We start from the raw sequence: 17842 nt of genomic DNA on the forward strand, positions 1-17842 counted from the left end.
GGATGGCACATCACTTCTGGATAGAGCTCTGGGAGGAAAGAGCCACACTGGTCCTGCAAGTGCCTCAGGACATTTATGCAGAGAATCCAGGACCCCAGTCGCCAGAGTATGGTCTAGCAGTGCATGGGCTTGCCATTGGCTGGTGCCATCCCATAGGGTGGACACTAGGACAGACAGGTGTGGCTGGGAAAGCCTAGAACAGGGCCCAGGCAGGGCTTCCCTTACGGGGGTCTACAGGACTCCCCCAACCCAGGTGTGTGGCCCCTTTCCTAGGGAGGGTCTGGATGTGAGCGTGGGTGTCTTCTCTGTTTTTGATCAGCAGCCCCCAGAGCCTGATATGACCTGCCATCTCTTGCAGGGTTGGTCCTGGTTATCCTGCTGCACTTGGGCCACCTTCCCCGCCTTTTCCAGAGGAACTTCTTCCACAGTCAGAAGAACAAGTACCCAACTTCCAGAGGGAAGCCAGCCTCAGGTTCCGGGGATACCCAAACACCCACAAAGAGGCTCACCAGTCGGAAACCTGGGCCCAGCAGAGTGGTGGAGTGGAGGAGGTTGCCACTGTTGCACTCCAACTGAGCAGCTTGCTGAGTATGAGCCCTGCATGAAGGCCACACTCCTGGCTGAACCCTGGAACCTCCCAGAGCTAAGGGAGATTCTCAGCCTCCCCTCTCTGAAACCATTTATCAATAAACCATTCCCAATGACTGCTGCCTCCCGTGCCCGAGAGAGGCAGGAGTGTGGAAACACAGGAAGCTGGTCTGAGTTGCCTCCATCTCCCACAGGTCTTTCCTGCCTCTTTACAGAATAAAAATGAAAGAGAAGATTCAAGAGGACAGGAGAAAAGGTCTGCGGAGTCACCTGATACTGAGAAGTTTGTGTAGATGGGGCCTGCTGCCCTGGCCCTGCCCATGACCACAGCCCAGGGAGGTTGAGGGACACTGAGGACGGCGGTGGGCACCCAATCCCACCATGCACTGAGTTTTCTGACCCTCAGGACAGTGGCCCGGTGGTACCCCAAGGCCAGACAAATCCTTGTCTATCACTGGGAACCTGGCTGCAGGACTCCTGGGCTCCAGGACGGGGTGGGAGGAGACTCCTGCTATTTCCTCCCCCCAAAACCAGAGTTGATTTGGAAACTAACACTCCAAGAAGACAAAATCCCCTCAACTATGGTTTGTGGAGCCCCATCCAGAGAGTGAGGTGGCTGGGACTCCTGCCCCAGGCCCCACAGTGCCCTCTGCTGTGTGTTGGGAGAAGGACTAGAAGACAATGTAAGGAGACGTCCTGGGTGGCCTTTCCCTGGGGATGCCCTGAGGCCATGTCTTCCTGCAAGAGCTTCCTGGTGGAGGAAGAGAAAGAAGAATCTTCCCACTCCCCTTCCATGGTTGCCCCTTCACCTACTTAGGGACTTCCCCCCACCAAACCAGGCAGTGAGTCTGCTATGTCTGGAGTCCCAGCCTCCTTCTTCCCTGCCTTGGTGAGATCAATCTGAAGACGGGTAACAGGGAACCTAGGTACCTGAAGGATCCAGTGGGACAGGACCCTGTTCTGCTTAAGGTAGAATTCAGTGCACCCTTCCTGGGTCCTGACTCCCAGGCCCTGGGGTGGCCTTGCCCCACCTCAGCAGCTTTCTGGAGCTGCTCTTCTAAGTGATGTGTCCATCTTCCCAAGTTAGTGCATCTAGAATCTGAAGGCAAAGGTCTTGCTGGCCGACCTTTTGGGCCCCACCCACCCAGGTCCTGCCCACCTGGGACAGCGAGTAGGAAGTTACCTTCACCACACAATCAAATATGCACCTGTTTCTGAATGTTTGTGTATCCACATGTGTGGACGTGTGCTTACACATGTGTTTACACACTCACATCTGGGCAGAGACCCCAAAGGGCCCCCTCCAGTTGCTTGCCTGGCCTGGGTGGGTTCACTGGGGTCCAAGTTCTAGGCTCCTGGCTCTAATCCCAGCTGCTGGTTCTAACCTGCACTGAAGACCTGCTTCTGTGAGGAGGAGGAGGGGCTGTGGGTGCCACTGTTCAACAGCTATTGATGAAGCCTCTGTCCATCTCTGTGCTGGTCACTTACAAACAATACTGGCAACATGCTCAAAGGACCTTTCCCTGAAGGCTGAAATGGAGCCACTTTGACCCCAGACTCAGCTCTCAGTACCCCTGTGCACAGAGTAGGGCAGGGGTAGGGGTGGTGAACACTGGGTAGCCTTCAGCTCAGGGGCTGTCTAGGGAGGGTCACCACGGGAAAAAGGTTTTTGGGGGTAGTGATCTGCAGGAGGGAAGCCCTACTCAGCACTTATTGGGGGTGGGGAGCCTCCCGGTCTCCACGAAACAGCTGAGGAGGGAGGGGACCCTGCTTAGAGCAGGGGGTTGGTGTTAACCTTGTACTGGCTACAGGGTGGGAGCAGCAGAGTTCAGGGGGCAGGGGAGGGACCACACTGCTGAGGGCTCCAGAAACAGCACTGGATCTTTATCTACCCCACCCCACCAGAATATGTTTCTTCAGGTCTATCAGCAACCAGGGCAAGTGCTGCAGGGGGAGAGAGAGAGAGAGAGAGAGAGAGAGAGAGAGAGAGAATGTGTGTGTGTGTGTGTGTGGAGGGGGACAGTTGGGAGGAAAAATTGACATCTTAACAACACTGAATCTTCCAATTCTTAATAGAATATTTCTCCATTTATTTAGGTCTTCTTGGACTCCTTTCAGAAATGTGTAGCTTCCATACACAGATCCTGTACACATTTTGTTTGATTTATACCTACTTATTGCTCTTTTCTAAAATGTTATTATAAAAACTATATTTTTAAATTTCAAATTTCAGTTGTTGATTGCTGGTTTATAGGAAAGAAATTGAGTTTTGTGTGTTAACTTTGTGGCCTATGACCTTGCTATAGTCACTTCTTAGTTCCAGGATTTTTTGATCAATTCTTTGGAACTTTCTACATAGAAAATTGTATTGTTTAAAAACAAAGATGGTTTTATTTCTTCCCAGTCTGTATACCGCGTATATTCTTTTTTTGTCTTAATGCTCTTAGAATTTCCAGTACAATGCAGAATAGGGTAGTGAGAGAGGAAATCCTTGTCTTGTTCTCTTAGAGGGCAACTGACCAGATTTTTGCTATTAAGTATGATGTCAGCTGTAGTGTTTTTATAAGTGTTTTTTTATCAAGTTGAGGAAGTTCTTTTTTTTGGTTTGCCCTCCTCATCCCTGACTCAGAGTCCCTTGTTTTAGAGGAAGCTCTGGGCATATTTCAAAATGATTGTCTTCCCCTCTCTGACAGAAATAAGAGGGGATTTTCTTTGCTCTTCATCTTGAGAAGTTGGTGGGGTTCACGGTGGTGAAAGCGTTTCCCAGCCTGGGCACAGGGCCCTCTCCCTTTCCAGCTGGTCCATACTCAGTCTCCAGCAATTTGCCAACACTGCTGAGTCTCCCCACCAGCTGAGGGCGCCCAAGGAGCTGGTCTCAGTTGGGACTCTGGGTTGTCTATCCAGAGTTTGGGGTGGCAGTATGCCCTGTGACCTTAAAGATTTGATGGGTGGAAGAACATGCATTGATTTTCAGTTTTTTCTGTTCTTGTCATGAGGACAGGTGTCACAACTTCCAAGCTATTTACATGTCAAAGGCATTCACCTAATGTAACTTTTTTAAAAATCAGGATCCTTCTAAAAGCTCTCTTAAATTTGTTTGAACATGTTCCCCTCACCATCTCATCGCATAATTTATTTGTTGAAGAACGGAGGTCATTTTTGTGTGACATTCCCACGTCTGGATTGGGATGCCTGCATTCTTTGGTGTCTACTGATGTCCCCGCTCCCCCAGGATTTTTCACTGTTGGATATGGAGGCATGCTCAACTTCACTTCAGTTCTTTTTAAACCTCCCTATAGGTGAGGTTGTGCAGTTCCATCATGAGGTAGATTTTTCCCAGTTGCCTCTTGTTGTGATGTCAGTGCCAATGATGCTCACTGCTTAGATCCATATGCACACTCGTTTGTTCATTTCTTGGGGATTGCACAGTGTTGAGGTTCCAGGACTATCTTCTCTCTTCTGTTATTAGGGGAAATGCTTCTACAAAGAGAAACTTCTGCTCAGCAACTATCTGGTCACCCTGAGGTTCGGTTTCTATAGAGAAGACAGGTTCTTTTTCTTGATTGACTCCTTTCCAAGATGAGTTGCATCCTCTGATGGTCACCAGGGAGCTGTATTTTTTAGTGTCATTATAAATCAATGGATTTAGTCGTCACATTTATTAGCCTAATGTTCAAATTGTCCCCTCTTAGGCCAGTAGGAGCCTCTTTAAGCAGGACCCTAGAACCTTTTGTATTTCCCTTTGTATAACTTTGGATCCTTTTGGCATAACTCTTTAAGTGTGGTAATGTTCTGATGAAAAGATCTTTATGAAAATCTTGTACTATTCTTGTTTCAGTTCTGCAATTTCTCCCATTCTCAGTGGGAATTATATTTGGACAGTATAATCTGAGTTCCAAGGATATTTCATTGTTAATGGACTGGTTGCTGTTTCTAGGCCTTTCCAGTAGACAGAACTAGGAAATGTATATTTTTAAAAGAAAAATAAAATCTATCTTAGTTTCATACTGACCTTTCAAATTCAAATTCAGGTTATTTGTGGCAGTTTTTTCATGGATCAGTTTGAGTTCTCCAGTTATATAATTCCATCATCTGCAAAAAGAGATACTTTTTACATTTTCCTTCTCAGTTCGTATTCTTCTATTGTTTTTGCCTGTATAAAGAAATTTGTTAATCATTCCAAAGCATTGTTGAACAGTAATGATGGCGGTGTGCAGTTTTGCTTTGTTCCTGCCTTTGCTGCATCTGTGGAAATGAATGTTTTTTCTTAGTTCTATTGATATGATGGATTTTATTAATAGATTTCCTGATATAAAGCAACTGTTGCCTTCCTGGAATAAATTCAACTTGGTCATATTTTTTAAGTGTGCCATTGAATTTTGTTTGGCAGCATTTTATTTAAGATATTTATAGCAATATTCATAATGAGTTAGCCTGTGGTTATCTTTCCTTATGTAATTAGTGTCTGGTTTTGAAAGCACTGTTTTAGTCACTTTATACAAATATTTTTGAAGTTGTACTTATTTTCCTGTGTTGTGGAATGTTTTAAGTAGCTTTGAGATTACCTAAAATTAAGTAATTTTGTTGAATTTTTTTCAGTAAGTTCATTTGATTTTTGAGCTTTCATTTGGGAAAGCTTTCTGCTTAGACTTTTCATATCTACTGAGAGCAATTTTAGAAAATTATATTTTTCAAGAAAATTCCCAGCAACAGACAACTATATCCTCTTTTGGGGGAGGGGGGGAAGGGTCGGAATCTCACTCTGTCGCCCAGGCTGGAATGCAGTGCCATGCTCATGGCTACCCCAGTGTCCACCTGCTGGGCTCTGGCGATCCTTCTGCCTCAGCCTTCCAAGTAGCCAGAACTACAGGCACGCGCTACCATACCCAGCTAAGACCAGGTCTCACCATGTTGCCAGGGATGGTTTCAAACCTTCAGGCTCAGGCAATCCTCTCGCCTTGGCCTCCCAAAATGATGGTATTACAGGCTTGGGCCACTGTGCAAGGTCTATATCCCCCTTTCTGAGTTCTTGTGTTTCACTCCCTCACAGCCATTCTCTAATTTTCTACATTTGAATAAGTGTAATCTCTTCTCTTTGAACCTCCTGCCCTAAGATCATATTTTCGATCTCTCTTTTTGCCTGTTTGGGTCTTTAATAGTCAGTTCACAGTTCTTCATTTAAATTTTTTCCATTAAAACAACTGGTATTTTTGTTTCTATGAACTGGATCTTGATTGACACAGGATGCTTAGTCTATTTCCAGTTAATGTCATTACTGACATATCTGCTCTTCATTCCTTCATTTTTCTTTTCATTCTTCTGTTTTATATTAGTCAAGTACTTTTAACTACTCTTTTGGTCTTTTAAAATTAGCTTATTGGCTGGCTAATCACATTCCTTGATTTATTTTGATGGGTTACTCAAAGGATTACAACAAGCCTTCTGGACTTATTATTTGACCATAGACCAGTACTCACTTCCTGAGCAATGCAGTATGATTGCCTCTCTTGTCTCTGTCCCTCCCACACAGCACTGCCATTATCCCCCTGCCTCTTTCCCCCCATAGGCTGTATCAGGGACAAGGCCTCTGTTCTCACTTTGGAGAGTTCCAAGGTCCTGGACAGTTCTGTCACCATCAGATGGCCCACACCTGCTGCACTAGCCCAGGGACAGAGGTGCAAACACTCCCTGCTTCCATGCTGTTCACAGCTGGGCCCTGAGCCTCCAGATTTTCCTCACTGGTCTCAGGAGGGTGTGATCACAGTTGGATTTGTGCCCACCCACTCATGTTCTGGGAGTGGCAGGGTAAGTTAGTCTCCTAGTTTTGGGAGATGTCATGGGTTGATGTTTTACTTTTCTTTCCTAGTTGCCTTATCTGCTTTAAGAGGATGTGGAGAGATGCAAAAACGTGCCTTGCCTGCCCCACCACTGTCTTCTTAGGATCTCACATTTGCTTCTGAAGCACAAGTGTGACTGGCATGTAGAATTCTAGGTTGAATTTGTTTCATTTCAACACTTTTGAGATCTCATTCTGTCCTTCTTTGTTGCAGTTGTTTCTGTTAACTGCTCAGCCATAAATGCTATTACTCCTTTGGAGGTAGTGTGTCTTTTTTCCCCCCTCTGGTTGCTTTTAAAATTTACCCTGGCTATTTTCTAGCTTTTATTTCCCTGTGTTTTGCCTTAATATATTTTTTAGAATTTTTATTCTGATCAGGGTTTAAAGAGATTCTTGAATCTGTAATGTGTTATCTTTCTTCAGTCTGGGAAACTTCTTGGAAAGGATTTCTTCCAAAATTATTGCCAACCCATTCTCTGTCTTATCCTCTTCTGGAACAGAATCTGAACATATGTTAGATCGTTCAGCATATAGCATCCGAATGGTGACTCCAAAAAACTGGGATTATCTTTTGGAGAGCAGGCCCCTTGTAGCATAGTCTTCCTGAGCTAGGGAAGTGTTCTAGGAACCCATCGGCATCAGTGTACCAGCTAGCATTGTTGTGAGAGGCTATGTTCAGTTTCAATGAATTTTTGTTTTTAGATTCTTTCAATGTGTTTGTCTATTTCATGATGAGGGATTTACAAGCGAACTTGCCCACTCCACACTGAGTGTTTAACAGTTTTAGATCAAAAATGGCATGATCCCACTGCCCACCCTCCCTACTCACCCAATCTTGCTCCAAGCACCTTTTTTTTGGTTTGTTTGTTTCCCCAGATTTAAAAAGTCTTCAAAGGGAAATGTTTTGCCAATGTGGAAGAGGTAAAACAAAAAACTGTAGAAGCACTAAAAGACGTCAAAATTGACATGTTCAAAAAGTGTTTTGAGCAGTGGAAAAAGTGTCATGATAGGTGTATTGCATCAAATGGAGAGTGTTTTGAAGGTGACTGAAGTTTAAACATGTAAGAATAAATACACAATTTTTATATATAAATTCTGGGGGGTTTTTTGGTCCCCTTGTATGTTATTAGGCTTTCAGAGCGACCTATACACCAACAGAGTTAAGAACTACTGTAAGGTATGTTTGAATAGCATAATTTTATGTTTATTATAAAGATCTATACAAAGTTTTACACATCACAGAGAAAATAAACCTTTTACAGGGCCCATGACAAAATTATAAAAATTAGTCAAATAATAAGCCATATTTCATACTAGTAAAAGCACAAATAACATCTTTCCAAAAGTATAAATAGCATAGGTTGCATTATCTCAGCATAATGCAATAAAACTGAAAATCAACCATAAAAGTACAGATGTTTAAAAGCCAATCCACTTGAAACTGAAAAAACAACTGACCATATTGCTGAATGACTGTCAGAAATAAAAAATTTTAATGATACAACATATCTTTATTTCTCTTGGATAAATACTTAGGAGAAGTATTATTGGCTCAAGTGGTAAGTGTGTATTTAATTTATAAGCTACTACCAAATCCTTTTCCAATGTGGTTGTTCCATTTTGTTCCCCATCAACCATATATGAAAGATCCAGTGACTTTTCATCCTTGCCAACATCTTGTTTCCATTGTCTTCTTGTTGTTGCTTTTGTCTGGTGTGTCTGTGTGTTTTATAAATCCATTTTAATAGCTGTACAGTGGTGTCTGGTTGTGATTTTAATTGGCTTTTCCCAAATAGCTGGTAATTGTGTATATCTTTTCATGTGTTTATTTACCATCTACTTATCTTCTTTGATGAAGTGTCTGTTCCTTTTACCGACTTTTAAACTGAGCTGTCTTTGGCATTCTTTACATAATCTAGTATAGGTCCTTTAACAACTATATGTTTTATCAGTCTGTGACTTGTCTCTTTATTTTCTATACAGTGCCTTTTATATATTGGTTTTAACTTTTATGAAACCTGATTTCTCATATTTCCTTCTATAGAACATGGTTTTGTTTAATATCTAAGAGAACTTTGTCTACCTCATGGTCACAAAGCTTTTCTGTCAGAAGTTTCATAGCCTTTGGATTCACACTTAGATTTAGGACCCTCTTTAAGTTAATTTTTGTACATGATAGGAGATAAGGGTTAATGTTTATTTTTTCCATATGGATGTTCCAACACCTTAGTTTTCTGGAAAAGACTATCCTTTTTCTTTTGAATTGCTTTTAAAAACCTTATTTAAAAATTATCATAAAGTGATACTGACTTTTTTCTTTTGATGTACAGTTCTATGAATTTTTTTTTTTTTTGAGTTGGAGTCTCACTCTGTTGCCCAGACTGGAGTGCAGTGGCCGCTCCCGGCCACCGCAGCCTCGACCTGCTGGGCTCCGGCAATTCTTCCACCTCAGCCTTCCGAGTAGCCGGAATTACAGGCATGCGCTACCATGCCCGGCTGATTTTTTGATTTATTGTAGAGATGAGGTCTCGCTGCCCAGGCGGGTCTCGAACCCGCGGGCTCAGGCAATCCACTCACCTCAGCCTCCAAAAGGCACGGAATTACAGGCTGAGCCACCGAGCCCGGCTAGTTCTATGAATTTTAAAGCATGTGTAGATTCATTTAACCACAACTATTACCTGGATACAGAATAGTACCATCATCCTAAAATTCTCATGGGGACCCAGTCTCCAGTCGTAACTACTGGTAAGCACGAATCTGTCTCCATCACAATAGTTGTGTCTTTTTGGGAATACCACATAAGTGGAATCACACAGAATGTAATCTTTGGATATTAGTTATTTCACTCAGCATAATGCCTTCGAGATTCATCCAAGCTTTTCATGCATCAAACATTTGTTCCTTTTTATTTGGAGTAGTTTTCCAGAATATGGACGTAGTTCAGTTTGTTTAACTATTTACCTGTTGAAAGACATTTGGGTTGCTTTTAGTTTGGGACAATTATGAATACAGTTGCTTTCAACATGTTCTCCTATGTGTATAATTTTCCATTTTTTTAGGATGGCTATTCAGCAGGATTGCTGAGTTACATGAAAGTATAGGCTTAACTTTTTAAGAGATTTCCAAATCCGTTTTCCAGAACAGCTGTACTGTTATTTTCACCAGCAACAGAGGAGAGTTCCAGTTGCTCTGCCTCCTCGCCAACACCGGTATTGTTAGTATCTATCTTTAAAAATTGTATTGATTCTGGTAATGTGTAGTGGTATTTTTCACTCATTTTTAAGATGGGTTGTTTAATTCTGATTGTTGAGTTTTGAGAGTTCTTTAGGTGTTCTAGAGACAAATCCTATGTTATATATATGACTTACAAATATTTTCCTCCTGTCTGTAGCTTGTCTTTTCATTCTCTTAATAGTATCTTTCACATGGCAAAGGTTTTTACTTGTGATGAAGTTTAGTTCTGAATTTCTTCTCTTTTGTGGAGAGGCTTTGGGTGTACTGTCTAACAACACTTTACCTAGCTGTAGATCCTATATATTTTCTTTTGTGTTTTTCTTTTACAAAAGTTTTACAGACATAGATTTTATATTCAGTCTATGATCAAATTTCAGTAGTTTTTGTATAAGGGGTGAGGTTTTCATTGAAGGTTTTTTTTTTTTAACTTATCACTGTCCAATTATACCAACATAATTGTTGAAAACACTATCCTTTCTCCATTGGACTGCTTTTACACCTTTGTAAAAAATCAATTACATACAGTTGTGTGGGTCTTTTTCTGGATTCTCTCTTCTGTTCCATTGATCTATGAGTCTTCTCTTTCACCAATATCACACTGTCTTGATTACCTGTAGTTTTATTGTAAGTCTTAAAATAGAATAGTGTGACTCTTCTATTTGATTCTTTTGTGTCAAAATTTGTTTCAGTTCTTCCTGTTCTATTGTCTTTTCATATAACTTTTAGAATCCACTGATTGATATCTACCAGGAATTTTTATTGAGATTGTTTGAATGTATAGATCATTTTGGTAAGAGATAACATCTTAACAATATTGAATCTTCCAATCTCTAAACATGTTGTATACATTTTATTTAGATCTTCTTTGGTTTCTCCAGTCAATATTCTATACTTTTCAGCATACAAATTTTGCATGTTTTGTTAGATTTGTACCTATGTAAATTCATATTTTAGTGCTATTATAAATGGTACTATTTTTACATTCCAATTTCCAATTATTTATTGCTATATACAGAAATAAAATTGATATTTATTGATCTTGTATTCTGCAGCCTTGCTAAACTCACTTATTAATTTTGGTAGCTTTTTTGTAGGTTCTTTGGAATTTTCTACATATAATTTCACAATTATACCATCTGTGAATAGAAACAGTTTTATTTCATTCATTTGGAGTTATGAGCCTTTTCCTTTTTTCATCTTACCCTATTGCACTGGTTAGGACCTCCAGTGCAATGTTGAATAGGAGTGTTGATAGAGGACTTCCTTTTGATTCCAATGTTAGTTAATGAGATTTTTTCCCATTAAGTATGATGTCAGCTGTAGGTTTCTTGTAGACATCTTTGCCAGGTTATGAAAGTTAACTTCTATTCTTAGTTTGATTAACAACAAATGTTGGATTTTGTCAAATGCCTTTTCTCCACCTATAGAGATAATAATGGTTTTTATTCTGTTTGTGAATCTGTTAGTTTGTTAATATGGTAAATTACATTGATCAGTTTTGGAACCAACCTTGCATTACCTGGGTAAGCCTCACTTGGTCATGATTTATTTTCCATTTCTTCTTTTACGATTCAATTTGATAAAATGTTATTGAAGATATTTGTTTATATGTTGATGAAGGATATTGATCTGTAGTTTTAGTTTCTTGCAGGGTCTTTTACTGGTTTTGGATAATGCTTACCTCATAAAATGAGTTAAGGAATATAGACACCTCCAGCATTTCCTGTAGGAGTTTGTATAGAATTGGTATTCTTTCTCTCTTAAATGTTTGGTAGAATCCACCAGTTTAGCCAACTGGATACGGAGGGTTTTTTTTAAAAAACTTTTTTTAAAGTTTTTAAGCTACAAGTTCAATTTCTTTAGTAGACATAGACATAGGACTATTCAGGTTATCCATCTCTTTTTGAGTGGCATTTGATAGTTTTATCTTTCGATGAATTTGTTCATTTTTATTTAAATTGTCAAATATATGGGCACAACACTGTTAGTACTATTCCCTTGCTATTTTTTTTAGTGTCTGTAGAATCTTTAATGTTCCTTTATTTATTTTGAATTGGAGTCTCACTCTGCTGCCCAGGCTGGAGTGCAGTGGTGTGCTCACGGCCACCACAGCCTCTACCTGCTGGACTCAGGGGATCCTTCCACCTCAGCCTTCCGAGTAGCTGGAACCACAGGCATGCATCACCACACCTGGCTGATTTTTTTATTTATTGTAGAGACGAAGTCTCGCTAAGTTGCCCAGGCTAGTCTCGAACCCCTGGGCTCAGGCAATCCTCTCGCCTCTACCTCCCAAAGTGCTGGGACTATAGGCATGAGCCACACTGCGCCCGGCTATATGTTCCTTTTTTATTGCTCATAATGCTAGCTCATGTAATCACTTTTCTTGATTATTTTTTCTTGATTGTTTGGTTTTATGATTTTTCTCTTGCTTTTTGTTTAAAATTTTATTGATGTTTGCTCTTTATTATTTCTTTCTTCTGCTTGCTTTGGATTTAATTTACTCTCTGTTTTTAGTTTTGTCAGGTGGATAATCACACTAATGGTTTGAGACTTTTCCTCCTAGTATAAACATTGAGTGTTATAAAGTCCCTCTAAGTATTGATACAGCTGCTTCCCACCAATAATGTTAAAATTTGTATCCAATTCAAGATATCTTCTGATTTCTATAGTGACTTTTTCTTTAACTCATGTGTTATTTAGGAGATGTTGTTTAATTCACAAATATTTGCAGAATTTTCAAATTTCTTTCTGTTATCAGTTTCCAGTTTAAATCCCTGACAGTTTCAAAACATATATGTAAAGCTTGTTTGGAAAATTTCAGTGAGCAAAATTAGCCAAGACAAGTTTGGAAGGGAGGCAGGAGGTGCCAATCAGATAGCAACACACCCTATAGTGTACAAAGACTGATAAAGTGGCTCAAAAAGGTAGAAGTAGAGAGGTAGATGAAACTGAGTGAAAATTTAGAAATAACCCCATTTACATAGGATTTATTTAGTGTGCAACAAAAGTAACCTCCAATCACAAAAAAGGATGGCTTATTCAATAAGTATTGCTGAAAGCATTTGAAAATAAAATATGTAAGCCTATCACACCATACACCCGGCAAGTGCCAGAATATATGCCTGGTAGGTTAATGATTTAATGATACAAATGAAATCACTATTAGGAATAAACAAATGGAATGATAGGAAATAAATTTCTAAGTATATTCCTATATTGTGAAGTCCCCATCCTGCTGGGGTGATACCCACTGACTGGCCAAGTGGACTCTAGGCCAGAAGGCCATAGGTATGTTTTAGCCACAGCTCAGAAGCAGAAGGCAGGTTATTCCCCATCAAGGGAGATGCTGAGGACCCAGGGCAAGGCACAGACCCCATGGGCCAGGGGTTCTGAGGAGTCCAGACCCCAGAGGCTCCCTGGGATGGTTGCAGCGACCTGACATGAAGCTGTTATGTAACTTGTTCCTAGAGCAGGTACCTGGAGCTGTCTCATACAAGTGTATCCGGTCACTGAGGGAAGTAGGTGGGTGCTCCAAGACCAGCATTCCCTTGTACCGCTCATGCCTCGAAGCTCTGCCCACCACACACCCTCTCCACCCCAAGTGCCAGTCCCATTCCTGCCTCAACACTGGGGATCTGGGCACTGCCTCTGCACTGTGCTGGAAAAACGGACCTGTGACCATTTTTGGCCCCATTCAATAGACCTAACATGCAAACAAAGCCACAATCGAGTCCCATGAGTGTATGTTGCATAAGAGCCACGTTTATTTCTTAATTGGACAGAGCCTTAAGTGCACACAAACAGTACAGGAGCCTATAGCTAACACTCAGGTGTAAGACATCAGGGACTGGAGTCGTTACGTTGGGATGGTGGTTATGACACAGGGTCCAGGGTGTGCCCACAGCAATCACATATGTACAAGCCAGGGACGTGGCTTCCAAGCCACAGGGGGAACCCAGGGGACAGACAAGCTAGAGGAAGCACAGGACCAGGAAGAAACGCAGGTCGACCATAGCCTCTGTCCATTGGGATGGGAGCTGTGTGGTCAGGCCCCAGGGGTAAGCGTAGGTGCCTTCTGAAATCCACACATGAGTGAAGCTGGCAGAGGACCACAGCAGCATGTCACACACCTGTAACATCAACCACATCTGGGACCCTGAAGTGCTGGGGGACCCTAGGGACCAGGATTGACAGGGAAGGTCGCCTCACCACAGCCATCCTGGACATCCTGTGTGTGTGTGTGTGTGTGTGTGTGTGTGTGTGTGTGTGTATGCGCACATGCGCCCCTGCACAGCCAGTGAACGTAACGTTGGCATTTCACAAGCAGTTACTCTGAGTGGGAGGTCTTAGACTTATCACCCTAGGCACCAGCTGGGTCTTGCCAGAGCCCAAGTGCTGGTCTGCCTGGAGCCCAGCATCCCCCTCTCCTGGGGGCCACAGCAGAAGTTCACCCTCTCCATGGAATGACAGCCACCCTCAAACCAAAATGAAGCCCCAGCCTGGACAGCATCAAGCACTAAAATAAAACCATCTGAGAGAGATGGCTTCCCAGTTCTGTCTCACCTTCTGCACTTAGAGGGAAACAGCAGCCACAGCTAGACCTGATCTTCTTCTCTGCACTACACTATGTGAGGACCTTCCAGACCAGCCCTCTATGTCACAGGTGTGGAAACTGAGTCCCAGGGAGTTCAATGAATTGCCCTCAGCTAATACATAAGCAGTCTTGAGCAGAGAAAGCTTAAAGAAAACAGTTTTCCTGGCTCATAGATGGATTCTTCTCACTATCAACTCTGAGTTTCTGGACTCTGGCTCAGGCTCTCCACACTAGAGCAGGTACTAAAAGAGCGGGACACCAAGTAGCCCACTCAGGTTCCTAGACAAGACAAAGATGGAACCAGGCCATAACGAAATGACCCCAGGAGCCTCCATGGCAGTGGCGGCTTCTGAATTTAGGGCGACTCCCAGACTCCTCCCCTCAGCCCCACCCAAGCCGCAGTGCTCTGAGGTTGGCTGGCCTCAGACACCTGCAGCGTGGTGGGAGGGCTTCAGGCTGTTTCAAGGCCACGACTCAGGCTGGCTGACCTGAGTGGCCCGTGGCCAGGCGTACACCTCCTCTAGCCTGCCTGGGACCCTTGGAGACCTGACTTGTCTTTGAACAGTGCGCTCCATCACTGCCTCTCCTTTCTGCCTCAAGCCAGTCAACACCAGAGCGGGTCCTTGTCTAAAACACTGTTCTGCTCCCTCTTCTCCCTGAAACCAGGCCACTGCCTCTAGAGAACATGTGTGGGAGAGCACAGGCCACCTGGTTTTTGAACAAGGTGTAATTTCAGTCTGGCATGTAAATCTTCACCTGGGAAATCTCCAAAGAAAGCTGCTGAGTCCTGTGCTTCACAGATGTGGCTTCCTGAGACCTGATTCTCACTGGCAGAGATCCTCTATCAGCACTGGGGGTGAGGGTAGCATTGGACAAAAGTAGTCCCCAATACACCACATCTGAGACCAGGTAGAAAAAAGGGCAGTTCACAGTCCCAACTCCTGAGCTCGCCTCAGCTGGCAGGCACTGATAATGTGGCCAGAGTGGGCTCCAGCCTGCCTGTCCTGCATCCTGCCATCCCAGGCAAAAGTTAAGGGGGCTGAACAACTTTCCCAAAAGAAAACCTCACACTGGAACCTGCTCACTTGCTGTGGAAGGTGGGTGCTCCCCCTAACTTCGAGAGCCAACTGTTTCTTTGCCTAGATGCTGCTTCACGCACTCGGCCCCAGGTCACAGGACAGAGAGTCTCTGCACATCACGTCAGTACCACAAGGGGACAGCCTAGGCTAATGGAGGCACCTCAGACCCAGTAGCACAGGGTGCAGTGAGCTCATCCAAACCAAGTGGCAGGATCTGGTAAAGGTGCTGAGCTGTGCCAGAGAATCGCTTGGACCTGGGTCTGGAGTGCCAGACCGGAATGGAAACTGCTCCTGGTGGGTGGAGGTTTTGCTACTTGGCTACTTATTTTCCTTGAGCTAAAGAGAGACCACATGGAATTCTGGTCAAGAACCTCTCCTACAGGACTCTGGGCATGACCTATGACCAGACTTTCAGCTTCAGAATGACTCTGTCCTATCCTGGGTGGCCCTCAGGCCTTGGGGTCTGCAGAGGGGACGAAATGAACAAGAACAAGAGGACACCTTCAGATGCAGAAGGAAAGAGCTTCTTGATGACCATCACGAGGGCTGCCCTCACCTGCTAACCGGGACACATCCCACTCACGGAATTTTCTCACTGGGATTCACAGAAACTCTCTTTTCTTGGATCAAAGAGAGGACAATCTTTGTAAGAAACCAGTTAATTGCAGAATTTCTTCCCAGGAGCTCACCTGAGTTCACTCCACTTCTTAACACAGCTGGAGAGGCAAAATCATGAGCCTCTTGACACCCGGATCATCACCCTGAATTCCAGCCTTCCCTGACATTCTGGTCTCAGTCCAGCTACCTGCCTTGATAGTCAGGATACAACACAACCCCACCAGGGCAGGTTTGTACAGTCTGGCTGGAATCCTGACTCTTATTCTCCCAGTCTTCACCCTGGCCAGACCCCTATGGCCGGGCACCCTCTGCCTCATCATAAAGTGGCTCATCATCTCACACCCCTTCCAGGGGAAAGCTGCCGGAATTGCTCTTAAAGTCGCATCTTAGTGGCTTCCCAGAAGAGATGTGGGTTCTACCTCCCACTGGAAGTAACTCACACTACCTTCTGTGCTGCTCAGACTTCAAGTGTCAGGAGATCCCCCACCACCCCTCATAACCTGAGACAAGGGCTTGCACATGCAGCTGGGGAGAAGCCTGAGCCCAGGCAGGTGCACCCCCATGTGCTGTGCCAACCAGGAGGTGACTGACTGGTCCAGACACCATCTCACAATGGTCTTCCAAGATGGCTGCTCCCACCCTGTCTGTCCCTAACAGACTTGGGAGACGCTTGTGGGAACAAACGGGGTAAGGGGAGGCATCTGAATCTTACAGGTCTATGTGGAGGCATTAGAAATAAATACTTATAAATAGAACACAGTCTTATAGTTAATGTCCCAGTGGACTGTTTCAATGTCACTAACTAATGTATATTAATAATAAGTCTGTCTATGCTTAAAAAAATATTAGAACGGCAGCGATAACCCCTGTGACCTGTGCCCTCTGGCCTTCTCAGCCTTTCCCAGCTCTTTTCAACCAAAGCACAATTTAAAAGAAGAAACAACAACACGCACAGTCTTTGCTGGGAGCATATCCGGTCATGTGGCGCAGGTCCGCTGGGCCCGCCACGATGTCCCCCAGGTAGGAGGGGGACTCAGTCGTGGGCTGTCTGGTGGGGAAAGGACTGGGCGGCAAGTGACAGAACAGACAGGGATGAGGGTGGGGAGCGGGGCCTGGCCTGCTGGCTGTCACAGGAGGGCTCCGGCTCAGACCCTCATCTGGGCAGACCTCCTTCTGGAGAGCTTGGACCTGCAGGAGAGTGGAGAGAGATGGTGTGGTCAGGACCAGGAATTCACTTCCATGCCACGTCCACCTCACCCTCTGTGGGCAGGCGGTTGAGAGGGGCAGTACCTGGTGTCTGCTCTGGTTCTCACCACCCAGGGAGAAGGACTTAATCTCTGTCTCCAGCCAGTAGGACTTAGCCCTGGCACTCCCTCTGCATCCCTCTTTTTAAGTCTCTGCTGTGGGAGGAGCCTGACTCCGTGCCACCCAGGGCCTGGCCCTTGCCCAGCCTGCCTGTGTATACAGTTTCCCCATGTCAAGCCCCACCAGAGTAGAATGTAAATTTTGAACATCTCCTCGGGAATTAATGGCTTTATGAGCAGCAACAGCACAGAAGTGGCATTAATGTCCTTAAGAACATCCCCTCAAGTATACAAGCAGGGAGAGGCCTGTGGTCCCACTCTCCTCTCTGGAGCTCAGAACATCATTTAAGGTCCAGATGTGGCATTTCCCCAGGTGGGTCTTGAGTGCAGAACCCCAAAAGAGGAGATCCAGCTCCATGGGCCCAGGCCCCATACCGTATGGTCCCAGCCAGAAGGGGGTTGAAGGCATACAGCCAGTCGTGCATGTCCTTGTCGCTGTTTGCCTGCAGCAGGATGCCACGGTGCTCTGTGCACACCGCGAATGTGTTGGGCGTCTGCAAAGGGGGGTTGCTGGTGAGGAGGTGCAAGG

At 44.2% G+C, this 17842-nt stretch overlaps 1 protein-coding gene across 8 annotated transcripts in view; it reads right to left on the reverse strand.

Annotated features, from left to right (window-relative positions):
* Positions 1 to 13398: 13398 nt before the first annotated feature.
* The window catches only part of KIF1A (kinesin family member 1A), a 105906-nt gene continuing 101462 nt past the window's right edge, over positions 13399 to 17842 (reverse strand). For all 8 annotated transcript variants that reach the window (XM_008054245.2, XM_008054244.2, XM_021710512.1 and 5 more), the window contains 2 exons: positions 17689 to 17807; positions 13399 to 17137 (listed from right to left, as the gene is read on the reverse strand). In XM_008054245.2, the coding sequence (XP_008052436.1) occupies positions 17095 to 17137; positions 17689 to 17807 (162 nt within the window). In that variant the 3' untranslated portion in view covers positions 13399 to 17094. The remainder of the gene's footprint in view (positions 17138 to 17688; positions 17808 to 17842) is intronic.

Source organism: Carlito syrichta, unplaced genomic scaffold (assembly GCF_000164805.1).
Source record: "Carlito syrichta isolate Samal-C Ts95f unplaced genomic scaffold, Tarsius_syrichta-2.0.1 Scaffold289289, whole genome shotgun sequence".
Lineage (NCBI taxonomy): Eukaryota > Metazoa > Chordata > Mammalia > Primates > Tarsiidae > Carlito > Carlito syrichta.